At 50.4% G+C, this 22,276-nt stretch overlaps 2 protein-coding genes across 5 annotated transcripts in view; one reads left to right on the top strand and one right to left on the bottom strand.

The window, feature by feature from the left end:
• SH3PXD2B (SH3 and PX domains 2B) overlaps positions 1–4,965 on the top strand; it is a 65,642-nt gene extending 60,677 nt beyond the window's left edge. For all 3 annotated transcript variants that reach the window (XM_042826122.1, XM_042826123.1, XM_042826124.1), the window contains one exon: positions 835–4,965. In XM_042826122.1, the coding sequence (XP_042682056.1) occupies positions 835–2,265 (1,431 nt within the window). In that variant the 3' untranslated portion in view covers positions 2,266–4,965. The remainder of the gene's footprint in view (positions 1–834) is intronic.
• Positions 4,966–6,089: 1,124 nt separating this feature from the next.
• NEURL1B (neuralized E3 ubiquitin protein ligase 1B) overlaps positions 6,090–22,276 on the bottom strand; it is a 79,347-nt gene continuing 63,160 nt past the window's right edge. For both annotated transcript variants that reach the window (XM_042826546.1, XM_042826545.1), the window contains exons 2-5: positions 12,959–13,519; positions 9,953–10,654; positions 9,355–9,480; positions 6,090–9,082 (exon numbers count right to left, since the gene is read on the bottom strand). In XM_042826546.1, coding sequence (XP_042682480.1) covers positions 8,838–9,082; positions 9,355–9,480; positions 9,953–10,654; positions 12,959–13,519 — 1,634 coding nt within the window. In that variant the 3' untranslated portion in view covers positions 6,090–8,837. The remainder of the gene's footprint in view (positions 9,083–9,354; positions 9,481–9,952; positions 10,655–12,958; positions 13,520–22,276) is intronic.

The following is a 22,276-nucleotide window of genomic DNA, read 5'->3' on the forward strand; positions in this document are numbered from 1 at the left end:
CTCTGGGACCTCTTTGAGGCAGGAGCTCCCTTTCCAGGCAGGAAATGCCACAGTGTCCTGGGTGTTTGTGATCACCTCTGGACATAACATCACAGGTTATCCTCCAGCAGGAGAGAAACCTGTAAGAGCTTGTGAGACTTCACAGTCCCTGGTGTTCTTGTGGCCTTCTGTCCCCTGAGTATGGTGTTATCTGAGCTCATGGAAAGTAAGACTACATGACAAATAGATTTATAGGTGACATTCTTTTTCTTACTTAGGCCAAATATAATACTATAAGCCCAGAACTGTTTACTTGGCACAGCTGGTTTTGCTCACAGAATCCCTGTTGTAGATGTGATTTTTTTTTTTTCGGACTGTATGCACTGTGCCTTCCTATGGGGATTTTTCTTGTATGGCTGCCCCACGTTGCTCATCCCATGTCCCAGTCCCACTTCAGCAGTGCACTGAAACCAGCCAGCTGCTGATCAGCGCAGTGACAAGGGGTTGGTCATTCCAACAGTGCCACACAGTGGCCACTGCCTGCACCCAGCATCCCAGCTGTGTCTGCTGCAGCATCTTTGGTGTGGCTGTTTCATTTCTCAGTCATGCACGTCCCTTAGGAGGATTCCCTCCTTTTTGGATACCAGTCTTGTGCTTTTCATGCTGAGCTGAACATGCAGTTGGAAAAATGTTGTTTTCTGGATTTTCACATGATTATATTGTATTTAGATATCAAGTTAGGGAGGCAGAAGCCTCAAATTCATGTGTCACTATGATGTTATTTCAGAGATACCAAGCATCCCCTTTTTTGCAGAGTGCATGAGTGCACGACTGAGGTCTCCTTTCCTCCTGCAGGTTATCGAGAAGAACCTGAGCGGCTGGTGGTACATTCAGATTGAGGAGAAGGAAGGCTGGGCCCCTGCTACGTTTATTGATAAATACAAGAAAACCAGCAACGCGTCCAGGCCGAACTTCTTGGCTCCGCTGCCCAGTGAGATGGCCCAGCTCCGGCTGGGGGATGCTGCAGCAGAAAGCAGTGCCACAGAGGAAGCAACAGGACCATGCAGGCCTCTGCCGGAGGCTCCTCCAAATGGCATGGACTGTGGTATGAAGTGGGCCAAGGACTGCAAGGGGAAGGAGGCTACTGAGAGTGGGGACCTGGCCTTCACTTGTGGCTATGAGGAGATCTCAGACCGGGATGTGGAAGAGAAGCCCAGCCTGCCACCCAGGAAGGAGTCCATCATTAAGTCAGAAGGCGAGTTGCTGGAGAGGCAGAGGCCTCCCCCCAAGCCTCCAGGCATGATTTTGCCAATGATCCCCCCGAAGCAGTCAGCAGCCCCAAAAGACAGCAAGAAGCCTGAGCTGAAACCTGAGAAGAGCAAACTCTTCCAGCTGAAGAATGAAATGGGGTTGGAATGTGGACACAAGGTGTCAGCCAAGGAGGTGAAAAAGCCAAACCTCCGGCCCATTGTCAAGCCAACCAAGCCAAAAGCTGAGCCTGCAGAGGACAAGCCTGAACCAATCACTCAGAACCCCTTCTTGAAGTCAAGACCTCAGATCAAGCCCAAACCCGCCGCAGCCCCTCGGACTGACCCTCCTCCAGCTGATGACAAACTGGACATTTGCAGCCTGCGGAGCAAGCTGAGACCTGCCAAGTGCCCAGAGAAGCCCCCTGAGCAGGACACCACCGCCAGCGAAAGCTCCTGCAGTAACCCTGCAGTTGCCCCAGAGGCTTCTGGAAGGTTTCAGGAGCGACCAAGCATAGAGAGCAAAGCCCTTCCCAAATGCCCCCCAGGCCCAGCCGTTGCCCTGGCTGCCCGAGAGCCCGCACCGCAGCGCCCGGTTGTGCCGCCCCGCCGGCCTCCGCCACCCAAGAAAACGACGTCTCCTGTTGCTGGCCCCGCGCCTGAAGCCAGGGCATCCCCGCTGCCAGGGAGGCCCATGCTGGTTCCCCCCAAAGCCAGGCCCTTCCTGTCTGCTGCCATCCAAGACGAAGCCAAAGCAAAAAGCAGCATAGGCCCAAAGGTAATATCCAAAGTGGTGGAGAGAGGGGAAGGAAGGGAGAGGACGTCAGCCCCCTTCTCCAACCCAGATGTCTCCAAGGAAGCTCTCTACGTGGCAGTGGCGGATTTTGAGGGTGACGAGGAGACCAACAGCTTTAGAGAAGGGACTTTGTTTGAAGTGCGTGAGAAGAACAGCAGCGGCTGGTGGTTCTGCAAGGTCCTGACTGGGGGGCCCTGCTGGGAGGGCTGGATCCCTTCCAACTACCTGCGGAAGAAGCCATAGCCTGTCCTGTTTACACGGTTGGAGGTTCCCTGTTCTCCCACCTATTTAATTAGAGTCTTAATTTATAGTTTTCCGTAAGGCTGGCTTTAAAAAATAATAATTGAAATCCCATACATTCCAGCTGATGCCCCTCTCCTGCCCCGAGCTCCTGCTCTCTCTTGGCCTGGCATAGCAGCCCTACACGTGGGGTACAGTGGCCAGCACAGTTCTCCATGCTGGGGAGAGCCTTGGTAGATGGGTTTTGCCACCTGTACAGGAAATTCAAGAAGCAGCAGCAGCCAGGGAGAGAAACGCAGCTTGGTTTGGTATCAGTGAAGGAAATGTAGCCTCATGGATGGATTTGCTTTTCAGTGAGGCTCAGGGTCATGATTGAGTGTTGTATGTTGTATTGCTTAATCCAAGTGTGTAGCAGAGTTGTACAAGAGATGTGGCAAATGGGGGGGACTGTTGCTCAGAACAGTCTGTCCCCATAGCCCTGTGTGCATTTGCAGACGTGAATATATGCTGGAGGCACTCTGGGCTCTGCCTTGCTTTCCCCTGCACATGCATTGGACAGTCCCATGGTCTCTCCCCATTCCACAATGACAAGTGTTAACTTAAACATCCTCCTGGTGGGAAAAAAAGAAGGAAAAAGAAAAGAAAAAAATGCGCATGAACACATACAGCAAGTCCTCTCTGCAGACTGTACCTTGCCATGTTACAGCCAAACAACAAGAGGTGTTTTGCTTCGGTAGCTGAAGAATACTATGCAACACACAGAGGACCATGATGACCCCAGAATCCCTGGAAAGAGGATGCTTTGTTTCCCTTCTGACACAGACTGCACTGCCTGTTGGACTAATAGGGGACCACCTGTTCCCATGACCCACTGAGCTTCCCAGGGCTGGCAGGCAGCAGCCAGGTGGGTCTTCCAGTAGGTGCTGATCTTATCAAGTGCAATCCGGAATGTGGGAGCTCAGCTACTCATCGCATCCAGTTGTGAGGTGTGGCTGGTGCTCAGGTGCTCCCTCCTTTGTCACCCTAGCTTTCTGTTCTCCTCTCCACAAGTGCTTTCAGCTCACCCTGTGTGTTGGTTGGCTCTGGGGGCATCGGGTCAAACAGAGCGGGTTTTATTTCCACACTGACACTGCTGCCTGCTGGGCCTGATCCTGCTGGCAGTGGTGTGTGTCCCAGGGGGAGGATGAAAATGGTCTGCTTGGCTGCCTCTTCTTTATGCCACTTTCTTCTCTTGCAGATTCAGAGCCACGTTTCTTTCTTTAGAAGAGCTTCATGCCCTTTGCTGCGGTGGGTTTGTGGTTGACCAAGCCTATGTGCCCTTGTTATTCTAATTGCAAGGGGAAGTGCTGCAGATGCAGCTCTGCAGCCACATTGTTTGGCTGCTGAAAACAATAAATGTTCTCCTTTTAATTGGAGGTTGGTGGAATTGAAGACAGTCTGCACGCCAGAGCCATGCTGCCACCTCCCCTGTGCACCTTCTGCCTTCCCCTGTCCTGTGCTTTCTGCGCTGGAATTGTGGGCTTAAAGATACATCTTTGTATATGCAAACTGGGCAGGGTTGCACTGGGAAGGTGATGGTTCATCCCAGCCCCACTGTAGCTATAGGGAAGCCCTCACCATTCCAGCAATGCCAGAAGCCCAAAGGTTCATTTAGGTTGCAACCTAACCCAGTAACAGATCCCCATTAGGAGGTGTTGGTGTGTTCCCTGGAGACTTGCACGGGGGGTTGGGGAAGAAATGCTGCCTTTTCTCTGCTCCAGTAAAACTCCTTTGCTGTGGCAATGAGGGGGGCCAGGCTGAGATAAGGCAAAGTAGCCCAGCTGAGCCATGGGGGACATAGGTCCCCATCCCCTCTGGCTGCTGGCAGTCACAGTGGGGTGAAAGCAGTGTGCCCTTGTCCCAAGACGGCAGATCCTTGCTCCTTCTGTGCTGAATGTCCTAACCCCTGAAATGGCTCCCCTTTCTCTGCCTCGTCATCGCCCTCACTGATCCCACTGTTCCTCACCAAGAACAATCCTCTTTCTGTTGCTTCTTTCTGTTGCTTCTAGCCTAAATGAGGGCTATTTCTGCTTTCCTCCCAGCCTGGGCCTCGGAACTCGTCCTGCTTCATTTTGCTGACACAAGTACTGTATTGGGCTCGTTGAGCACATGACAGCATCAGTCTTTTGTTTCCAAAGATCTTCCCAGCATCACAGAGGTGTCATCCTCAGTGTGACAGGGGCAGCAGGACCCTTACCCCTTGCTGCCGCTCTTCTGTCTGCAACGGCACAGGAGCCCCAGCAGGAAGGTGCCGTCGTGCTGACGACACGTTTGGTGCCACACAGGTGTGCCAGCCCTCTGTGCTTCCATCTGGCGCTACCTTGTGGGTGCTGAGCCCCCGACTGCCTCGTGAGGAGGAGGAGGTTGGCCCGTGGTACTCAGGCACCTCAGCGGGGGGATGTGGGGAGCTGGGGGAGAGGGCTGGAGGCGCCAGCTCAGTCTCACTCGCTGTGTCTGCCCAGGTCTCGCTGTACGATGTAAGCGTGTATAAATCTGCATTACTGTGGGCGGGTGGGGGTGGCAGCGGAAGATAGATGTAGCTGTGTAAGTGCCGTATCTATACGTTCACCATTAGGGGTTGGGTTTCGTGGGTTGGTTTTTTTGTTGTTGTTGATTTTTTTATTTTTATTTTTTTTCATTCAGTGGGGTTTGGAAGTTTGGGGTTTGTTTTGTTTTGTTTTTTCAATTTTAATTTTTTTTATTTTATTTTTTTTCTTTTTTTAAGAAATAAAAAGAAACTGCTTGACTGGTTTCAAGCACCCCTGTGACCCCGTCTCTGCCTGGTGTGTGTCTGTGCTGTTCCTGGGCCCCAGCTCTGCATAGGGACTGCTCTGGGCACTGCGCACCATGTCCTGTAGGTGTAAGGACAGGGCAAGGGTGGTGACATCCAGGAGCCTGAGCACAGGCTTTTGTTTCACCATCCTCACACCCGAATGCTATGGGGGCAGTGTGTGTATGTGGCCGTATGAATGGTAAGGAAAATGCCTTCTGGCATTGTGCACATGCTGTGCTTGGTCAAGGGGCCTTGGGGCAGGCTGTCACTACAGGATGAGGCAAGTACAGAGGATAGGAAAAGGCAGGGGCCCTGGATGCCCTCCCCAGGAATCACACAGGTGTGGTGCAAGCTCTGAAACTTGCAGCAAGAGCCTGCTGGCATCTCACAGGCATCAGCCCCCCTCTGCAGATAAGACTGGGCAGCACAGGCTATGAAGAAGCATTCAGGCACCCATAGCCATCATCAGCTTCCTTCACCACCTGCAACTCATAGGAGTTGGAATGCAGACAGTTCAGTGTGGCTATGCCCTTGCCAGCACACAGTTATGAATGAATTGACCCACTCTGCTGCAAACCACATCAGAGGCTGCTGGCCTGCTGTCTGCCTGCAGCTGCCACAGGATACGAACAGCTACAGTGCATGCTCCTGTGCCTCTCTGTTAAATACAGAGCAGCTCTGCAAAACCTAAAGAACAGAAGGAAAGAGCAAGAAGCCCCAGCAGCCCAGTGTGCAGCCCTATTGGTGTGGCTGCAGCAGGATCTGCCCCTGGGCTTAAGGTGCACTGAGCTGATAACTGCAGTGATCTGCCAACTTCTCTACAGTTTGAAATGCGAGGCAGCCCTCTGTACTTGCCAAAGTTTTATTTGTTTCATAAACGAGTAAAATTATATTAATGTAAAACAGGTAAATGGACAAAAATAAAACACACACGGCACTGATCACAAGGCTACAGAGTATTGACATGTAGAGGTGCAGCTCCCCCCCCGTGCGTCCCCCCCCCACCCCAGTCCCAATGAGTTGCTTGAGAAGCTCAATGCAGAGGTCCAACATCTGAGTCAGCTTCAGCATGTTGTGCAGATCACAGGACTGAATCATAAAGGAAGCAAGAGTAACTGCCTCAGAAGGGGAAAGGAAAGGGGTTCCCCTCACTCTGCTGTTTTTTCCCCCTCTCTTCCTCTTTCTAAGAAAGAAAATGAACTCAATAGGAGCAGAGGGAAAAAAAATATCAATGGAAATTAACACTATTTTGCTACTATATATATATATGTATATATATGTAACTTCATACACACACATATATATATATATAAATACAAAGCAGGCTTCTTGGTGAACACAAAACTCTACAACACTACCATTGATCTGTGTTATGTTCTCCCCGTTTTATTTTAAAAGTTGTTTTTAAAAAGGATAAAAAGTGCACAGACACCCTGATAAGGCACAAACAGCTCTTCTGTACAAATCATGTATCATCGGACTGTTTAAAAAAAATAGCAATACGAGTACTAACGATTAAATCTGTTAAAGGCTGCCTTTTCCTGCAACTCTTTGAGGGGCCTCTGCCACTGTTTTCAAAAAATCCCTGTTGCTCTCTGGCAGGGAAAGCCCCCACTGCTGCCTGTTACCCCCTGTGCTGGGTGCTGGCTCTACTCATTCCCCCCAGCGGCTCACTGCTTGCTGGTGGTGCCCTCCTGGAAATCAATTGCAGCTGCAGCAGCAAAAACCACCCCTCTGCAACCTGCTCAGCTGGTAATTTTTGCCATTTCTCCTTGCTGGCTTAAAATATAAGAGCTGCACCAAAAAATGAACCAGGTGTGCAGTCAGCCCTGCTTGTTGAGGACCTGAGGTGCCAGCCAAGCAAATGGGCTACATGCATCATTGCAGCTGAATGCCAGCTCCAAACAGAGCAGGCAGTCCCTGCAACAGGGAGTGTGGGGACAGCCAGTGGCATCTGTTAGTCCAGTGTGATCCCAGCCAGCATCATTTGCTGTGAATTCAGCTTTCCTTGAGCTCCTCCTCCTGCTAAGAGTTCCCCCTGCAGCCCATGCACAGCAAGGGCACAGGGCAGCCCACCTGGCCAGGTGTCACCCAACAGCCCCAACTGTGCAGGCAGGCAGCCTTGAGGTCATCACTGCAACACTTCAGCTACTGGAAAACACCTTGGCCTCTTGATTATGCAACGGTGGTGCTGTACAGGCAGGGATGAGCCACGTTTCCCAAAAGGGCTCTGCAATACCAGCAGGCACTCGTGTCGATGAAGCAGGACAGTGGCTGAGAAATCCCATTTTAAAGCAGCCTCTCATCTATACACTTAATTGAAATGCTCATTAGCTCTTTAAGTTTTAAAACAAAAAAAAGTTTTCTCTATGCCCTGCCTGTTGGGTGTATGTAGGACAGCTCACTGCCCCCAGGGGGAGAGAGAGCAGCCCCAAGCCCCCGCTGGGCAGCATGGCCAGGCCACCAACAGCAGTAGCAGCAGAGAGTCAGCAGCACACCCATGGCATGGAGGGACAGGAGCATCCCTCTGCACTCAGCGGCCCTGCAGCACATGGGTTGCTTTTCTCCATTTTTGGATTGAAATGTGGTAACTGCACCTTTCTTACTCACTTGGTGGCACACAATCATTGAGCTAGAATGACATCAGCCCCTCTTTCAGCCTCTGGTTTGCATCATGAAATGCAGCCAGGCCTGAGTCTTGTGTGGGAGGAAGCCTGCAGGGGGACAAAGGATAGGGGAGCTCCTGTGGGAGCATCAGGGAGGACACCAAGCCCTGCACAGACCCACTGCCTGCCCATACACTTCCCTCCTCCTCTAGATTGCTGCTGCTCATGGCTGTCTAACACCACAGCTGAAATCCATTTACCTTTTAAGTCTAATAATAGCCTCAGAGCCTTTCCTTCCACCTCCCCTGCAAAGCCAAGTTTGATCCCTATTCATCCCAATGAGTTCTTGCCTGTGGCTGAAGCCTCTCCTGGCAGCCAGTGTGTGGGCAGTGGGAGCTGTGCTGGGAAATCCAGAGAGGCAGAAGAAAAATGGCACAGTGCCCAGAAAGAAGGTGAGCCCACAGGGACTGGGGAAGGATAAGAGACATGAGCCAAGCAGGTCCCTATGAGACCGCAATTGCCCCATGGTGGGAGGAGCAGAGCAAAACCTGGGCCCTGTTCCACCAAAAAAAGCAAGAGCTGCTGCAGCCAAGCCAAAGGAAGCAGCTCCTCCACATGCCCCAGCAGCCTGCTCAAAACCCAAACAAATGACAGTCTAGTTGTGCTACTATTTTGGCCTTTGCTTGCTCCCCTTAAATGGATGGGTATTAAATTTTCATATCAATTTTGTCCACTCCAAACCCTCCCACTCGGCCACATTCTAATTTTGCTCCACCACAGCACCAGCAGCACAGAGTTGTCTGAGCTCTGGGGCTGGGCAATCCAGCAGCACCCAGCGAACAGCGGCATTCCCTCCCAACCCACATCACATCAGCCTCATCCTCTGGAGGATAAAAAAGCTTGGCACAGGGAATTTCCCATCTGCAGCTGGGTCGGATTCCTACCGCAATTCACTCTGTGGGCACACAGCCCAGCAGCACTGCCCCATGTGATCCTTATCTCAATTTGATCCCTGAATTATGCCCTACCAATCAAATAAGGAAACACAGATAACGAGCCACTTGATTACAACTGACCAGCACGATAACCCATAAGCAGGGACGGAAAGGCATGGTTACTGCTAGCGGCGGTCTCCCTTCCCAAGCCCAAGCCGGGCGCTACGGGCGGTAAATCTTAATAACATCTTTGATGACCCGTCGGCAGATGGGGCAGCAGGCGTTGAGCTGCTTCTTCAGCTTAAGACCACAGGTGTTGCAGAGGCACATGTGTCCACAGGTATAGATCACCGTGTCCACCTCGCTGTCAAAGCAGACGGTGCATTCCCCGTTCTTGCTGCTGGATGGCTCCGGAGGGGGGAAGACGGGAGAGACGGGGGGGCTCAGGGGAGAGCTGGGAGCAGTCACTGGAAGAAGGAAGAACAACAAGGTCATTCAGTCACAAGTGTGCACACTTGATATTATACAACATGTGGGTATGAGTGATGGATCGACGGTTGGACTAGATGATCTCAGTGGTGTTTTCCTACCTCAATGATTCTGTGACCATTCCCAGGTCTATATTTTAGGCCCTTCTTTCTATAGCCTTCCCCACCCATGGCCCAGCATCCTTCACCAGCCAGTATCCACAACCCCACTGTGCTGCCCACCCGGCAACCCTGCGCTAAGCCCTCCTTACCAAGCGAAGACTCCGAGGCAGACGATGACCTGTTGACACTGAAGGCCATGTCAGAGTCGCTGTCGTACTGTGAGCCACCGGGGGACCCTGAGGGTGAGACGGTCACTGGGCTGGACTGCACAGTGCCTGCAAGTACAGGAGAGGACTCAGCCCCCTTGGGACAGAGGGACACATGGACACACAGAGCTGAGCCCCATGGTGAGCTGATACCAACCCACAGCACCAGAGCTGCCCTCACAAAACCCACTGCTCTTAACAAAGGCAGGAATCCAACACCTGTTGGCTGGAACCATGGGCTTATAAAGAATCTTCTTTACACACAACTCTGAAAACTAGCCAGATGCACACACAGCTCTCCTGGCTTCCTTACATGCTGTTCATTTTACCTCTTAGATCTCAGCCCTTCCTGGAAGGTTCACAAAGGCATCTCTGGCAGTGACAGCTGCCATGAGTTGCTCCCTCCTGCTCAGCAGCACAAGGTTGGGTCAGGAGCTGCATATGCTCATCACTGATCACCTTACACAGGCAGGTGACGACAGCCCATAGCTCTCTTTTACCAATCAGGTGCTCCCTGTTATTCTGCCCTTCAATAACTTACCCAGTATTTTGAGCTGGTTGATTACACCATGGATTGTAAAAAACACCCAGAGAGACTGCGAGGTATCCACGCACATCAGCATGCCGCGGCTTGCTCCATTCACCCCATGGTGCACCTCGCCGTTTGGCAAGACCGTGAAATTGAGGATGTCACCTCCGCTGAAGACCGGGAAGGCCCGGAACACCACCCAGTACTCTTTGCGGTCCAGGAGAGAGTCCGGATCTGCTGGGAGCTCGTTTGTCCTTAAAGTACTCGGATCACAAGAAGTGATGCCAAACGAGAGGGCCCCGTAGTATGGCAAGCCAAGGTGTCCCACTTCCACAAACAGGCTCTCGCCGACGTGCAAAGGGCGGTCAGAAAACACCAAAGTCCTATTGCTCTCTTGCCAGTTGGTGCAGGCGACCATCCGGTCCTGGGAAAAGGTGATGTCAGGTCCATGGGTGGGGTGAAATCGCAGGTCTGTGTCCAGGAAGGCCGGGACCCCCTGCACACGCAGCCGCCGGTTGGGGCAGCAGGGGATGATGTGGTTGTCTGTCACAAGTCCCGGCACCCGGCTCAGGTTTAGGTTTGCTATTTTGGCCACCACTTGATTATTCTCCAGTTCGTTGTTATTGAAGTTGGCCGAGTCGTGGTTGCTCTGGGGAAGGCAAGAGCTGAGACGGGCGGTGTTGAGACGTGCAGTGGTCTCTGCAAACATGCTATCTGTGAGATAAACCCAGCAACAAGGGGCATCAGAAACAGTTGGCTACTTTTACCACTACTTGTGTTGTTATTCCAGCCTATGGATGACCTGAGTTCTGTTCCTCCGAATAGAAAAACAATGGAAAAATTAGATAGAGGTCAACTGCTGGCAAACAGAGCACTCATGGGGAGCAGGCAGCAAGCAGAACAGCTGCATTTTGGCACCAGCTGAGGTGTTGTGAAATACTCATCTAATCTGGGAGCTCCTTGTACTGGTGAGCCAGGAGAAGCTGCAAACTAGCATGGTCCTCCAGCTTTCTTATGTCTAATACCTTTGAGAATACTTTTTAAAGGAAGAAATACCTCAACATCCCAGTATCCAAAAGTCTTTCGCAAGCCAAGTCTGCAACACAGTGATGGGTGAAGGAGTGGAGGAATCAGCGTGTATTTATTTTGCACGTCTTGTTACCTTATGACAATGACATATGTAGGCACTGGTGTGTCTAAGAGAGGTCATTCTACAAAAGCATTTCAAGCCTCATACCTCAGGGTACAGCACTACAGAGACTTTGAATCACAACACTAGAATGTGATGGAAAGTACCACAATAATAGCATGGTGGCAAAGTCTTCAGCTACAGCAAATAAGAATGAACTCAGATGCAGCAGCCATGGACACAGAAATACAGGAAAACAGCTGCTTACCTTCAGAAGGCCTCAGGTAGGCAGGGATCTCCAACAAGAGATGCCCTCACCTCCACTGCCAACCCTTAAATGAGGTCTGGGATTGCTGGCTCCATCCCTTCTGGTCATTCAGCTGCATTGCATGCACCTGAGCTCCACTGGGTTGGCCCTGCCTTCCCACCAGGTGCTCAATCACTGCTTCAGGCCATGACTCAGTATTTCCACTACAAGAGTTTGTATGATAGCTCCTTGCTGCTGATGTCAGAAAGAAGATTTTTTACAATAAGAGTTGTTTTCCCCTTTTACAGCAAAGGTCAGGTCAGGATGATGACTCTTAAATCATTTCTTCACCTTGGCCATGCCAGGCCCAGGGGGGATTTCAGGATTTGAGGAGGTTCAGGAGTTGTCTTCCTTCTCCATGCCACCTGAGGTGGCATGAAATGCTTCCCCAGAGCTGCAAGTCACATCTAAGCTTCATGATGCTGAAAGATACATTTTATGCATCTGTATGCTGGCTGCATTTCACAGCTTTCTCAACTTTCAGGATTTGGGGAGGAGGAGTCAGAGAGATGAACAGGTCTGCTAAGACACCACCACATCTGGAGGGAGGAAGATGCATCTTCTGGTGCCCAATGGCTCAGCATCACCCTGATGTCTGGGACAGTTTATGGGGCTTGGCATCCTGATCCAAACCAAAGCAGAGCACAGGTGCCCCTGGCACAGGCTTTTACTGTGCACTCTGCCTCCACAGGCAGGATGGAGTGAAAGCAGAAATAAGCAGCATTTTATTTGTCTAACTATAACCTACTGAGGAAGAAGGGCTGCTCTGGTGAAGCAGCTGCATTGGGCAGAACAGCAAACACCTCCTCACCTCTTTGATGAGCACCAGAGGCTGGAGAGTGTCATGGTTGCAATTGCAAGATAAGCTACTGGAAAGGTTTAATTACACATTTGAGACAGAGCAGGCAAGGGCAAAGTGTTGTTTATGCGTAACTTTCTCAGCTGTAAAATAATTGGTACCATTCTGAAGAATCTGTCAGAGCTGCCTGCCCCTAGACTAACCATTTTGCAGCCTGCAGCTGGGACCTGGCTGTAAAGCAGCACCATGTTTTTCCAAATCATAGTAGCACATCTAGCTCCGTACAAGCTGAAGAAAGCTACATGTAAAGATTTACATCTAGCCCATCACATGGCTGCTGTGATGTACAATGGAGATTTAGATTAGGGGTCAGAGGGTGGTGAGGCACTGGCACTGCTGCCCAGGGCTGTGGTGCACCATCCCTGGAGGTGCCCAAGGCCAGGTGGGATCGGGTCCTGCACAGACTGATCTGGTGAGAGGCAACCAGCCCAGGGCAGGGGCTGGAAATGGGTGTTCTTTGAGCTCCTTTCCAACCCACCACATCCTGTGATTCTATGATTCTTAGGACTTTCCATGACTGATTTCTCTGAAATGTCCTGTTTTCTGCATCCCACACCAAAAGAAAAATCATTAATTTGATGAACAAAACCGATCAGAAATTAGTTGTTCTTAAGTGTCCCACAGAAGTAATCAACCAGATAAACCAGGCATTTGTTTTCCACGAAGATGATGCTGTGGAAAGAGCAAGCAGAAGAGCAAGCCAAGGGCCAAAGACACACTTACCTAGTATTTGCACTTCGTGGGTAATTCCATAGACATCTATGAGTGCCCAGAGAGGACCGGAGACTTTAATACCACAGTGAAACAATATCGGCTCCTCGTCATTAATACTGTAGAAGACTCTCCCGTGACGGTCAACCCAGAAGGCCAAGACATTGTCCCTGACAGCAAACCTTTCTGGCAGGGCTTTGGCCCAGTAGCCGGGCCGGGTCACCAGGTCCGGGCAGGCGTACTTTGGTATGTCGTCAGAGCTCATCTGCGACGGGTCGTGGATGGTGAAGCCGAAGCGCAGGGCCCCGCTCCAGCCATGGTGCACAGCCACCAGCTTCAGCCGCACCTTCTCGTAGACGTGGATGGGCCGGTTGGTGAAGGTGAGCCCGTTACAGAAGCTGTTCCTCCGCGTGGCCCGTCGGGAATGGGCGTCCAGCCGCACGTTTTTGCCCTTGGCGTGGGAGTGGAAGCGCAGCGGCTCCGTGACGGTGAGCACTGAGCGGCGCTCATGGCTGCTGTTGGGCAAGCTGTAGTAGGGACGGCTGGAGACCGAGCGGGTCTGGTGGCCTGTGTCTGCAAAGGGAGAAAACAGCAGTCTGTCAGAAGGACCTGAGCGTGGCCGTGTGTTGGCTCAGCCTTGAAACTCCATTACCAGCCTTTCCCGGTCTGGTGCTTGGCACGACAATACTTTTAAAATCACAGAATTGAATCACAGAATTGTAGGGGTTGGAAGGGACCTCCAGAGATCATCGAGTCCAACCCCCCTGCCAAAGCAGGTTCCCTACAGCAGGTCGCACAGGTCGGCATCCAGGCAGGTCTGGAACATCTCCAGAGAAGGAGACTCCACCACCTCCCTGGGCAGCCTGTTCCAGTGCTCCGTCACCCTCACCGTAAAGAAGTTCTTGCGCACATTTGTGCGGAACTTCCTATGCTGCAGTTTCCAGCCGTTTCCCCTTGTCCTGTCTCCACTCACCACTGAAAACAGTCCAGCCTCGCCATTCTGCCCCCCACACCTTAGATATTTATAGACCTGGATCAGATCCCCTCTCAGTCTTCTTTTCTCAAGGCTGAACAGACCCAGTTCACTCAGCCTTTCCTCATAGCAGAGATGCTCCAGGCCCTTCACCATCTTTATGGCCCTCCGCTGGACTCTTTCCAAGAGATCCCTGTCTTTTTTGTACTGGGGAGCCCAGAACTGGACGCAGTACTCCAGATGAGGCCTCACCAGGGCAGAGCAGAGGGGGAGGATCACCTCCCTCGACCTGCTGGCCACGCTCTTTTTAATGCACCCCAGGATGCCATTGACCCTCTTGGCCACAAGGGCACACTGCTGGCTCATGGCCAACCTGTCGCCCACCAGGACACCCAGGTCCCTCTCCGCAGAGCTCCCCTCCAGCAGCTCATCCCCCAACCTGTACTGGTGCATGCAATTATTCCTCCTCAGATGCAAGACTCTACACTTGCTTCTGTTAAACCAGTTTGGCCCTCTGCTTTGTGCAGATATAGAGTAAATGTGGCTCTTGGGTGGAAAGGTTCACAGCTTTCCTCTACACCCTGCAAAGCTGGACAAAAAACTTCCTTTTGTTCTCATTGAATGCATCCGACTGCATTCGGAAAGGCCTGATACTTTCAACTGCAGCTCCCCATTTCCTATGTAAAATGCACGTGTTGTTAAATCATCATTCCAGCTGGCTGGTGCCAGATTCGCACAATCTCTGAGAATCTTGCTTGTTAAGATCAGAGATGTTCAACATGAAAGGCATAAGGAAAATTTTTGTGGGATGTGTAGCCACTGGCTTCTCTGCCCCTTAATTTTGTAATGATGAACAGGAGCTTTTGAGCAACACAAACAAACCAAGACATTTAGCAGCTGCAGGACTACCTCTACATCACCAGAGTGTTCTTCCAAAACTTTCAGCCCAGCCCTTGGTTCAGATATCAGATCCAACTGGCACAGGAAGGAACATTTCATCCCGCAAAGGCTCGCCTTTACACAGAACCTCCCATTTAAGCTCAAAGCACTTCATAAACCATGATTGTTTGCAGCTTCGCAGCACCACAGATGGCACAGAGATCCTGCCATCCTCCTTTTACAGATGGAAGAATTTATGGGTAAGATCTCGCAGCGTTTGAAGTCAATAGCAATTTCGAGACCAATTTCAAGAAAAGCAGATCTGGGGCCTAAAGTGAAGTTCAGACAAGCGTGAAGCAGAAATGAAAAAAGGAACACTTTCAGTACTGAGCCCTAGCTGTAAGTTCCTGGAGGCTGAGACCTTTGTTTTGCACATCCTGAAAGCAGGTCTCTGCTCTGGGACACCCATAATCACCACCACGGTGTCACCACCACTTTGGTCTCCTCTCTCTCACTCCCCATCTTCTCTTCTTTGCAGATTTTTAAAGCAAAAACGAATGGCATCCTGGGTGCTCAAAGTCATGCTATTAAATATAGCACCACATCACACACACACAGCCCTTTTGAGACTTTTTGCCACGTTTGAAGCTTCAGAAAACTCCTGCCTGGCCCTTCCTTCAAGCTGCTTCCTCCCTGTGTGCAGCCCCTGGCTTTGCTCTGGGACAAGGGAAGGATTTTCTGATGCCTTCCTCTCATGGGAAGGAACATCCAAAGACACCGGGAGCTCAGCTGGGAAAGCTGACAGGGGAGCTGGGCTAGGGCACCTTGTTAGCAAGCAACACTAGCTATAGAGGTGAGAGGCTCCTGTTGCCACTGAGCTCAGTGGGGCACTCCTAAATTATGACAGGCAAACGCAGTGGCTAAATAAAAGCTCTTTTGTGTTCTCCTCATTCAAATTGCATGTAACCATGGCTGCTTAACACAAGGTAATGGTTAATCCCATCTGCACGCTCATGTAAATAGATGCATCCCTACCCTAATGCCAGTAGGTGATTTGCCACTGCAATGCCAAGGACAAGGAGTCCTGGGTCAGATGGGCAGGGGAGCCCTTGGCTGTGGCCATCCTCACACAGAACCTTCTCCACAGCACAGGGCAGAGCAGGAGCCCCCAGGAGGAATCCCCCTCGTCTGCTCTCACCCTGCCAGCAAGGAACTTTGGGACAGGGTTTGGGGATTTTTTTGTTGTTTGTTTGTTGTCAAAACAGGAAAGCATATTGTGACTGAACAATAGGAAAATCTCCAGAAGGAAATGAAGGGATCATTTATTTATAACGACGTTCCCCCCGCACGAACACCTGTCTGCTGCCACCAGCAATACAGCCTGACACAAAGCGGGGCAGCCAGGCATGGCCTGCCCTCTGCAGTGTGCTGCCATGTGTTTTGCTCATCACGTCCCGCGGGGGCCAGCCAGCCCAACAGGATGTTTGTGCACTGGGATTGCCCTCATTTCCCAGTTCGCATCGTGTTTCAGTACTGCTGCTATTTCTCCAACCCCCCCTCTCTGACCTCAACACGGGGTAATGGGGACCAACACAACCATGTCTAGTTATCACACATTTGAAGGCCCTGCACCTTCTTTCCAGAAGCCCAGCGCACTTATTTCTTAGGTTGTGCTGACCTTTGGAGAGGGTTTTTAATAAACATGCACTTTGCATTTCAGAAAGATACGGCGGTCAGTACAGTACCCCATCGCTGGAAGTGCCCAAGGCCAGGTAGGATGGGGCCCTGGGCAGCCTGATCTGCTGGGGGACAGCCAGCCCATGGCTGAGGTTGGAATTGGATGGGCTTTAAGGTTCCTTTTCATCCATTCCATGACTGCATGATTCTATGAAAGGCTGATGTATTCAGGTATGGGACAGAGGGCAGCCCCAGCCCGGCCCCATGGGCATGGGGCAGCCAGTGGAGAAAGCAAGCTAGCCCCAAAGCAAGGAGAGGAAGACAGTGATCTGCATTTCCAGTGTGCTCCAGGTACGTCCCAGGTTTGCCTTAACAGTACAACCACTGCATCACGATGCATTTGCTGGGACCCTTCTGACTAAATCCATGACAAATGAAGCTTGGGATCACAGGGGAAGCAAGTGATGGGTCAGCAGGTACCCAACAGGAATACATGCTGGAGAAAGCAAGGATGTGAAGAGGACAGAAAGCACTGAGACTGCTACTACACAGCTCACCAACATGCATGATCACCCCGTGTTGTTCATGCAAGGAGAGAGAAAAGGCTGAAGGGTAGCAAGAAGCACAAAATCCATCCAGTAACGCTCACCTCACAAGCAAAAGGGAATGCAGCCAGTGCACTGTGCCTTATCTTTATGGTCGCTGCTTTATCAGCAACATCAAGACTTTTTCCTACTACAATAGATAGGTCGCTGCTACAACAACCCTGTTGAACATTAAACAAGGCTTTTGGAGTGCAGGGCAGGTGGCTTTTTCTTTGAAACAGGAATAATGCTAACAGGTAGGGAAAAGGCAGGCAAGCTTAATGCTCCTACTGCACACCTATAGAGCCATTCTCGTGGACCTAACAGCATCCATGCACAACCCTGGTCCTGCTGCATGCTGCTGCAGAGCCCCAGCAGCACACTGCCATGGCAGGATCTTATCTGCTCAGTACAAGAGATAAAATCTGGTCACCTAAAAATGTAGTGCATGGACTTTTTTCTTTTTTTTTTTCTTTTTTGAATACAGAAAACGTGTCGAAGCTCTCTGGGAAGTGCTGGGATTCCCATGTTCCACACTCAGCCATGTGCATGTGTAGCTGGGCTCCCAAAGGCACTGTACGGCTGCTGCACAAAACCAGCCTGGCTTCCAAAACCCTGACTGATTCCAGCGTGCACCAATTGGAAAATGCAACCATACAATTAATAAATATCCTCACTGGAATTCCTGTGGTTTGCATGAACAGCCCAAAGCCCTGTGCTGACAGAGGTCTCAGCCTCCCACCAGTTACTCTGATCCTTTTCTACAGGCAGCAAACACGGGCAGGGAATGTGCCAGAGCCCTGCAGAGCCACCAGCGTGTACTTCAAAGTTATTTCTAAGGCGGCGAGGCCCTGGTGCTGCTGCCCAGAGCTGTGGGTTCCCCATCTCTGGAGGTGCCCAAGGCCAGGCTGGATGGGACCCTGGGCAACCTGATCTGGTGGGGGGCAGCCAGCCCAGGGGGGTGGAACTGGGTGACCTCTAAGGTCCCTTCCAACCCAACAACATTGTGATTCTATGACTCTCATCACTAAATACAGTGTAGGTGTGACTTTGATGTGTGGCATTTTCAGAACAGTGTCTGCTGCCCCAAAATCTCCTAAGGTGTCTGTGGATATCAGCAAGTCCCCCTGCACCCACTGCATTCTCTCCAGCTGTGCCTCTCACTCTCGCTGCACACATGCATGAGTTCTGCTGCAAAGTTGGCACCATCTTTATTACAGGTTTTTAGTCCTCCTGCATATAAATAGCACTAAGAATATACAGAAGACAACGATTAAGCAGAGAAAAAAATCTCCTCTCCCCCGTATTATTAGTGAATCTGGGTCAATGAGTCTGCAACTCTAGTAACAAATTCTTAGCCTCAGTTAAGGAGAGACAAAGCAAGAGCGAGCGGGACAGAGCTGGAGAAAAGGCAGTTCGTGCCATAATCCCTGCTTAAGCACTTTGGTGCACACGCTGAAAGCAGCAACGTTAGCAATTCAAGTATGGATCACTATGACTTCTTATTGCCACTGCTTCCCACAAGAACACAATGAAGTGCACCGTGAGGCCGGAGCAATGGAAGACCCAGCACTTGGGGCTGGGCAGCAGTGAGCTCAGCTGGGGACGAGGGATAGCAGAGGGCTGGGAAACCCTCTTATTCTGCTTGGTTTTACTGAATGCATACAGAAATGGGGTATTAACATCTAATCTCCACAGGTCTGCAACACTAACCCATTTTTGTTCCAAGTGGTTATTGCTTTGGGCAAGGCTGGATTCCACTCCCATCTTTCCATGAAAGATGTTTTGTTAAATCAAGTGCACTGTGCTCACTGCCAGTTAGACCCAGCTTAGGTCAATGCCCAAGGATCTCACTTTCAGTAGCAGTTCTGCTGTTACATCACACACTGTTCTCCTTGTGCATTCCCCTTCTCCACAGTCTGACTCCAGCACAGTCCCACTGTGCTCTTTTCTCCCATTACTCCTACAGTCATTAGACACTGTCTTGACTGTGCAGCACAGCTCAAGTATGGATTTTCAGAGACACATTCGTAATTTTCATGGCACACTGTGCTACTGGGGTCTGTCTCACACGTACAGACCATAAGCACAGCCTAAAGACAGCCCAACGACCTCAAATCCAAGGACTCCCAACCCAAGGACTCCCAATGCCGGCCATGTCCTCAGATGAGAGGAGAGGACATTGTGTCACTGCTTCGTCATCCTGCATGGGATCCTACTATGATATTTCTCACAGACTAGAACACAAACCTGGTTTTGTCTCCTTGCCCCTGGTTTCTCTCCACTCGTTAATTCCCAATTTCCAAGCCAACTTTTTTCTCCTCCCTCCGGCACAAACTGCTCAGAATTCTTTCTCAGAGCCATGCTTCATGTTTGAAACCCATTGCTTTGAAGTCATGTTTTGTTTCCCCAGACATGACAGTGATTTGTTGAAGAGTTACGGGCACACGTGACTGGCGGAATCGCCGACACTGAAACGCTCCACGTCCCCTCGCCGCCGGCAGAGCACATAATGACCATTAATGTGAACAGCCTCCCTCTTTCCATCAAACCTCCTTTCTTCTGACCAGCTGCACCAAGTCATCTGCACCGGGGGTTTATAAATAGTGGCCATGCCATTCCAATGCTAATGGCTTTTAATGAAATCGGAGAATGAAATGCATTCCCTTCTAATACTCTCAGAGCAGCAGTTTTATTCCATCTCAGAGCTGCAATACGGGGCTCATGGAAAGAGCGCTGCAGCCCGGCACATCCTTCCCATCGGCCCATCCAGCACAGGCAGGAACAAATAGAGGGAAAGAATTTTATTGTCTTGGACGCAGGAAACCCACCCATCCCCTACAGACACACCAGGAGGGCAGCTTGTGCAACAGGAAGCAAACAACACGTGAAAAGCTGCGGAGGTGCCTTAGCCTAGCTTTGATTCCATTGTTCCCTACAAACACCCACAATGTCGGTGTTTATATTGCCTTCAGCACCAAATTCGGGCTGTGCACAATGCACACTTATCCCCTTCCTACCCCAAAACAGCCCGGTTGGAGGCCAGCCAGCACCCAACCTGCTGCTGGATCCCGGTTACAAGGAGCAATGCTGCCAGCAGTGCTGTGAGCCCAGCCGGACTCCCAGACTGACAAAAACACATGAAAACTTCCCTGTAAGCACTGAGATTGTTCAGAGACAGGGCTGCACAAAGGAAGAAAAGCACAGGTGAAGAGTGAGAGCAGCACTTAAGTGATGTTACGGGAGCAGAAAGGAGAGCCAGGCCACTCATTTCAGCTTTCCATTTTTTTTCCAAGAAAGCCCCATGATAAAAGGAAAAAACCTGCTATTTTTCTTTGCCTCAGATTTGTTATCGAAGCCACTGGCACCTTTATCTCCTCTGTACGCAGTGGCTCTAAGAGTTTTTTTCCTTCCCTAATTACAACTTTTCGAGACGGAGGACAGGAGAGAATTCAGTTAAAAACGACGGAGCAATTTCAGTCCAAACAGGGATGGACAACCATCAGACATCACAGTGGCACCCATACGGGGCTTTCATCTGTCCTAAGGGAGCCACAAAACCACAGGCAAAGGGGAAAAAAGGCCTCTAGGAAGCTGTGCTCCCAGCAGCCCTGCGCCCAACATGGTGCAGCGTTTTTAAACTGTCCATAGCTCTCTTTATATTTACACACAGTTTAAACAGTGATCTGGCAGAGAGAGGGGAAAATGCTTTGGGAGGAACGCATGGCTGAGGAAGCTAAATAAAGAAGTGGCCAGGTCTTCAATCATCCTATATTTTATATATACAAAGGCTGTGATTTCACTAAGCTTTTCAGAAACAATATGTAAAGAATCCAAAACAGGGCAAAGAGATGGGAATAACTGGTTACAATTAAATCCAGGGGGCAAAGCACCGCTCTTCCACTGGGCCAGGAGAGTCTCCTGCAGGATCCACAATGCAAAGGGGGAATGTGTTGGGAATGGGTCCTTGTGGTTGGTGTCCGAGGCCACCACATCCCTCCAGGGATTGTACAGTTGACTGTACATCAACTGGTATTGGCTGAACCCTGACATTGGCCATAGCCAAGCACGCCCAGCCCGTGTGCAGCAGCTTTCCTAGTGCTCACAGCTCGCACAGTCTCTCCTGCCCCAGTGTTTCTCCTGATTTGGGCGTTTCTTACCAACAAATGTACATTCTGTGCTTCCAGCTATGTCAGACAAGCAGATTTTTCTGGGGTGGATCTCAGAATGTTATTTTCATAGAATCACAAGGTTGGAAAGACCTCAAAGATCATCAGGCCCAACCACCAACCCACCCCACCATGCCCACTGACCACATCCCTCTGTGCCACATCTTCACAGTTCTTGGATACCTGCAGGGATGGTGACTGCACCACCTCCCTGGGCAGCTGTGTCAACGCATCACCACTTTCTGAGAAGAAATTTCTCCTAAAATCCAACCTTTCTTCCTTTCTTTATTGTTTCTCCTCCCTCCCTGTCCCATCACTTGCTGGATGTTTTAGTAGCTGCTCTAAATAAATTTAATTCTGCAGCACGGAAATGAATATGGGAGGGCCCCACTTGTCCCTACTGTTCCTGGTTCTCCTTCTTTCACCGCCTTTATTCTCAAGCCCTTTGATGCCACTGCAGTTCTCCTTGTTTTTTATGATCTCATCACAGATGGAAAGCAGGATAATTTGTTAATTATTTTCTTTACCATTCAACTAGGGGATTCTTTTATTTATTTTTCATAACGAGTCTTTTCCCTGCCTCTTTTTGAAATAGCTCTTTTTATGGCAGCATTCCCAACTGCTTAAATCCTAAAGACAGATTGGGTTTAACCATAACCCAGAGAGAGGCTCTCAGGCCAAGCAACTGAAACTGCTCAGCACAAAAAGCTCCAGCTATGCAACTGCAGATGGACATCTTGTCAGGGATAAGGAGACTTATTGCTGGAGATCCTTTCAGATATCTCAAGCAATGTAATGCAGAATAAAAGGAGCATCTGCCTTTGCACGCTATGCCATGATTCCACAGTGTTTCATTTAATCGGACAGCTCTTCTGAATGTCTGACCTCCTCATCACAAATGTGCAGATGGGATTTCACCTAACTCACATGCAACTACAGTACACCTTTTAGTGGCTGGCTGCTTCAGTTCACGTTCAGCTGAAGCTACAGATTTTTCTAAATACACACCTTCAGAAATAAAGCCAGAAGTCTTTAAAACAAGCAAGCA

The sequence above is a fragment of the Centrocercus urophasianus genome, unplaced genomic scaffold, assembly GCF_019232065.1.
Source record: "Centrocercus urophasianus isolate 14NV4802_14NV808 unplaced genomic scaffold, USGS_Curo_1.0 seq_26, whole genome shotgun sequence".
Taxonomy (NCBI): Eukaryota; Metazoa; Chordata; class Aves; order Galliformes; family Phasianidae; genus Centrocercus; species Centrocercus urophasianus.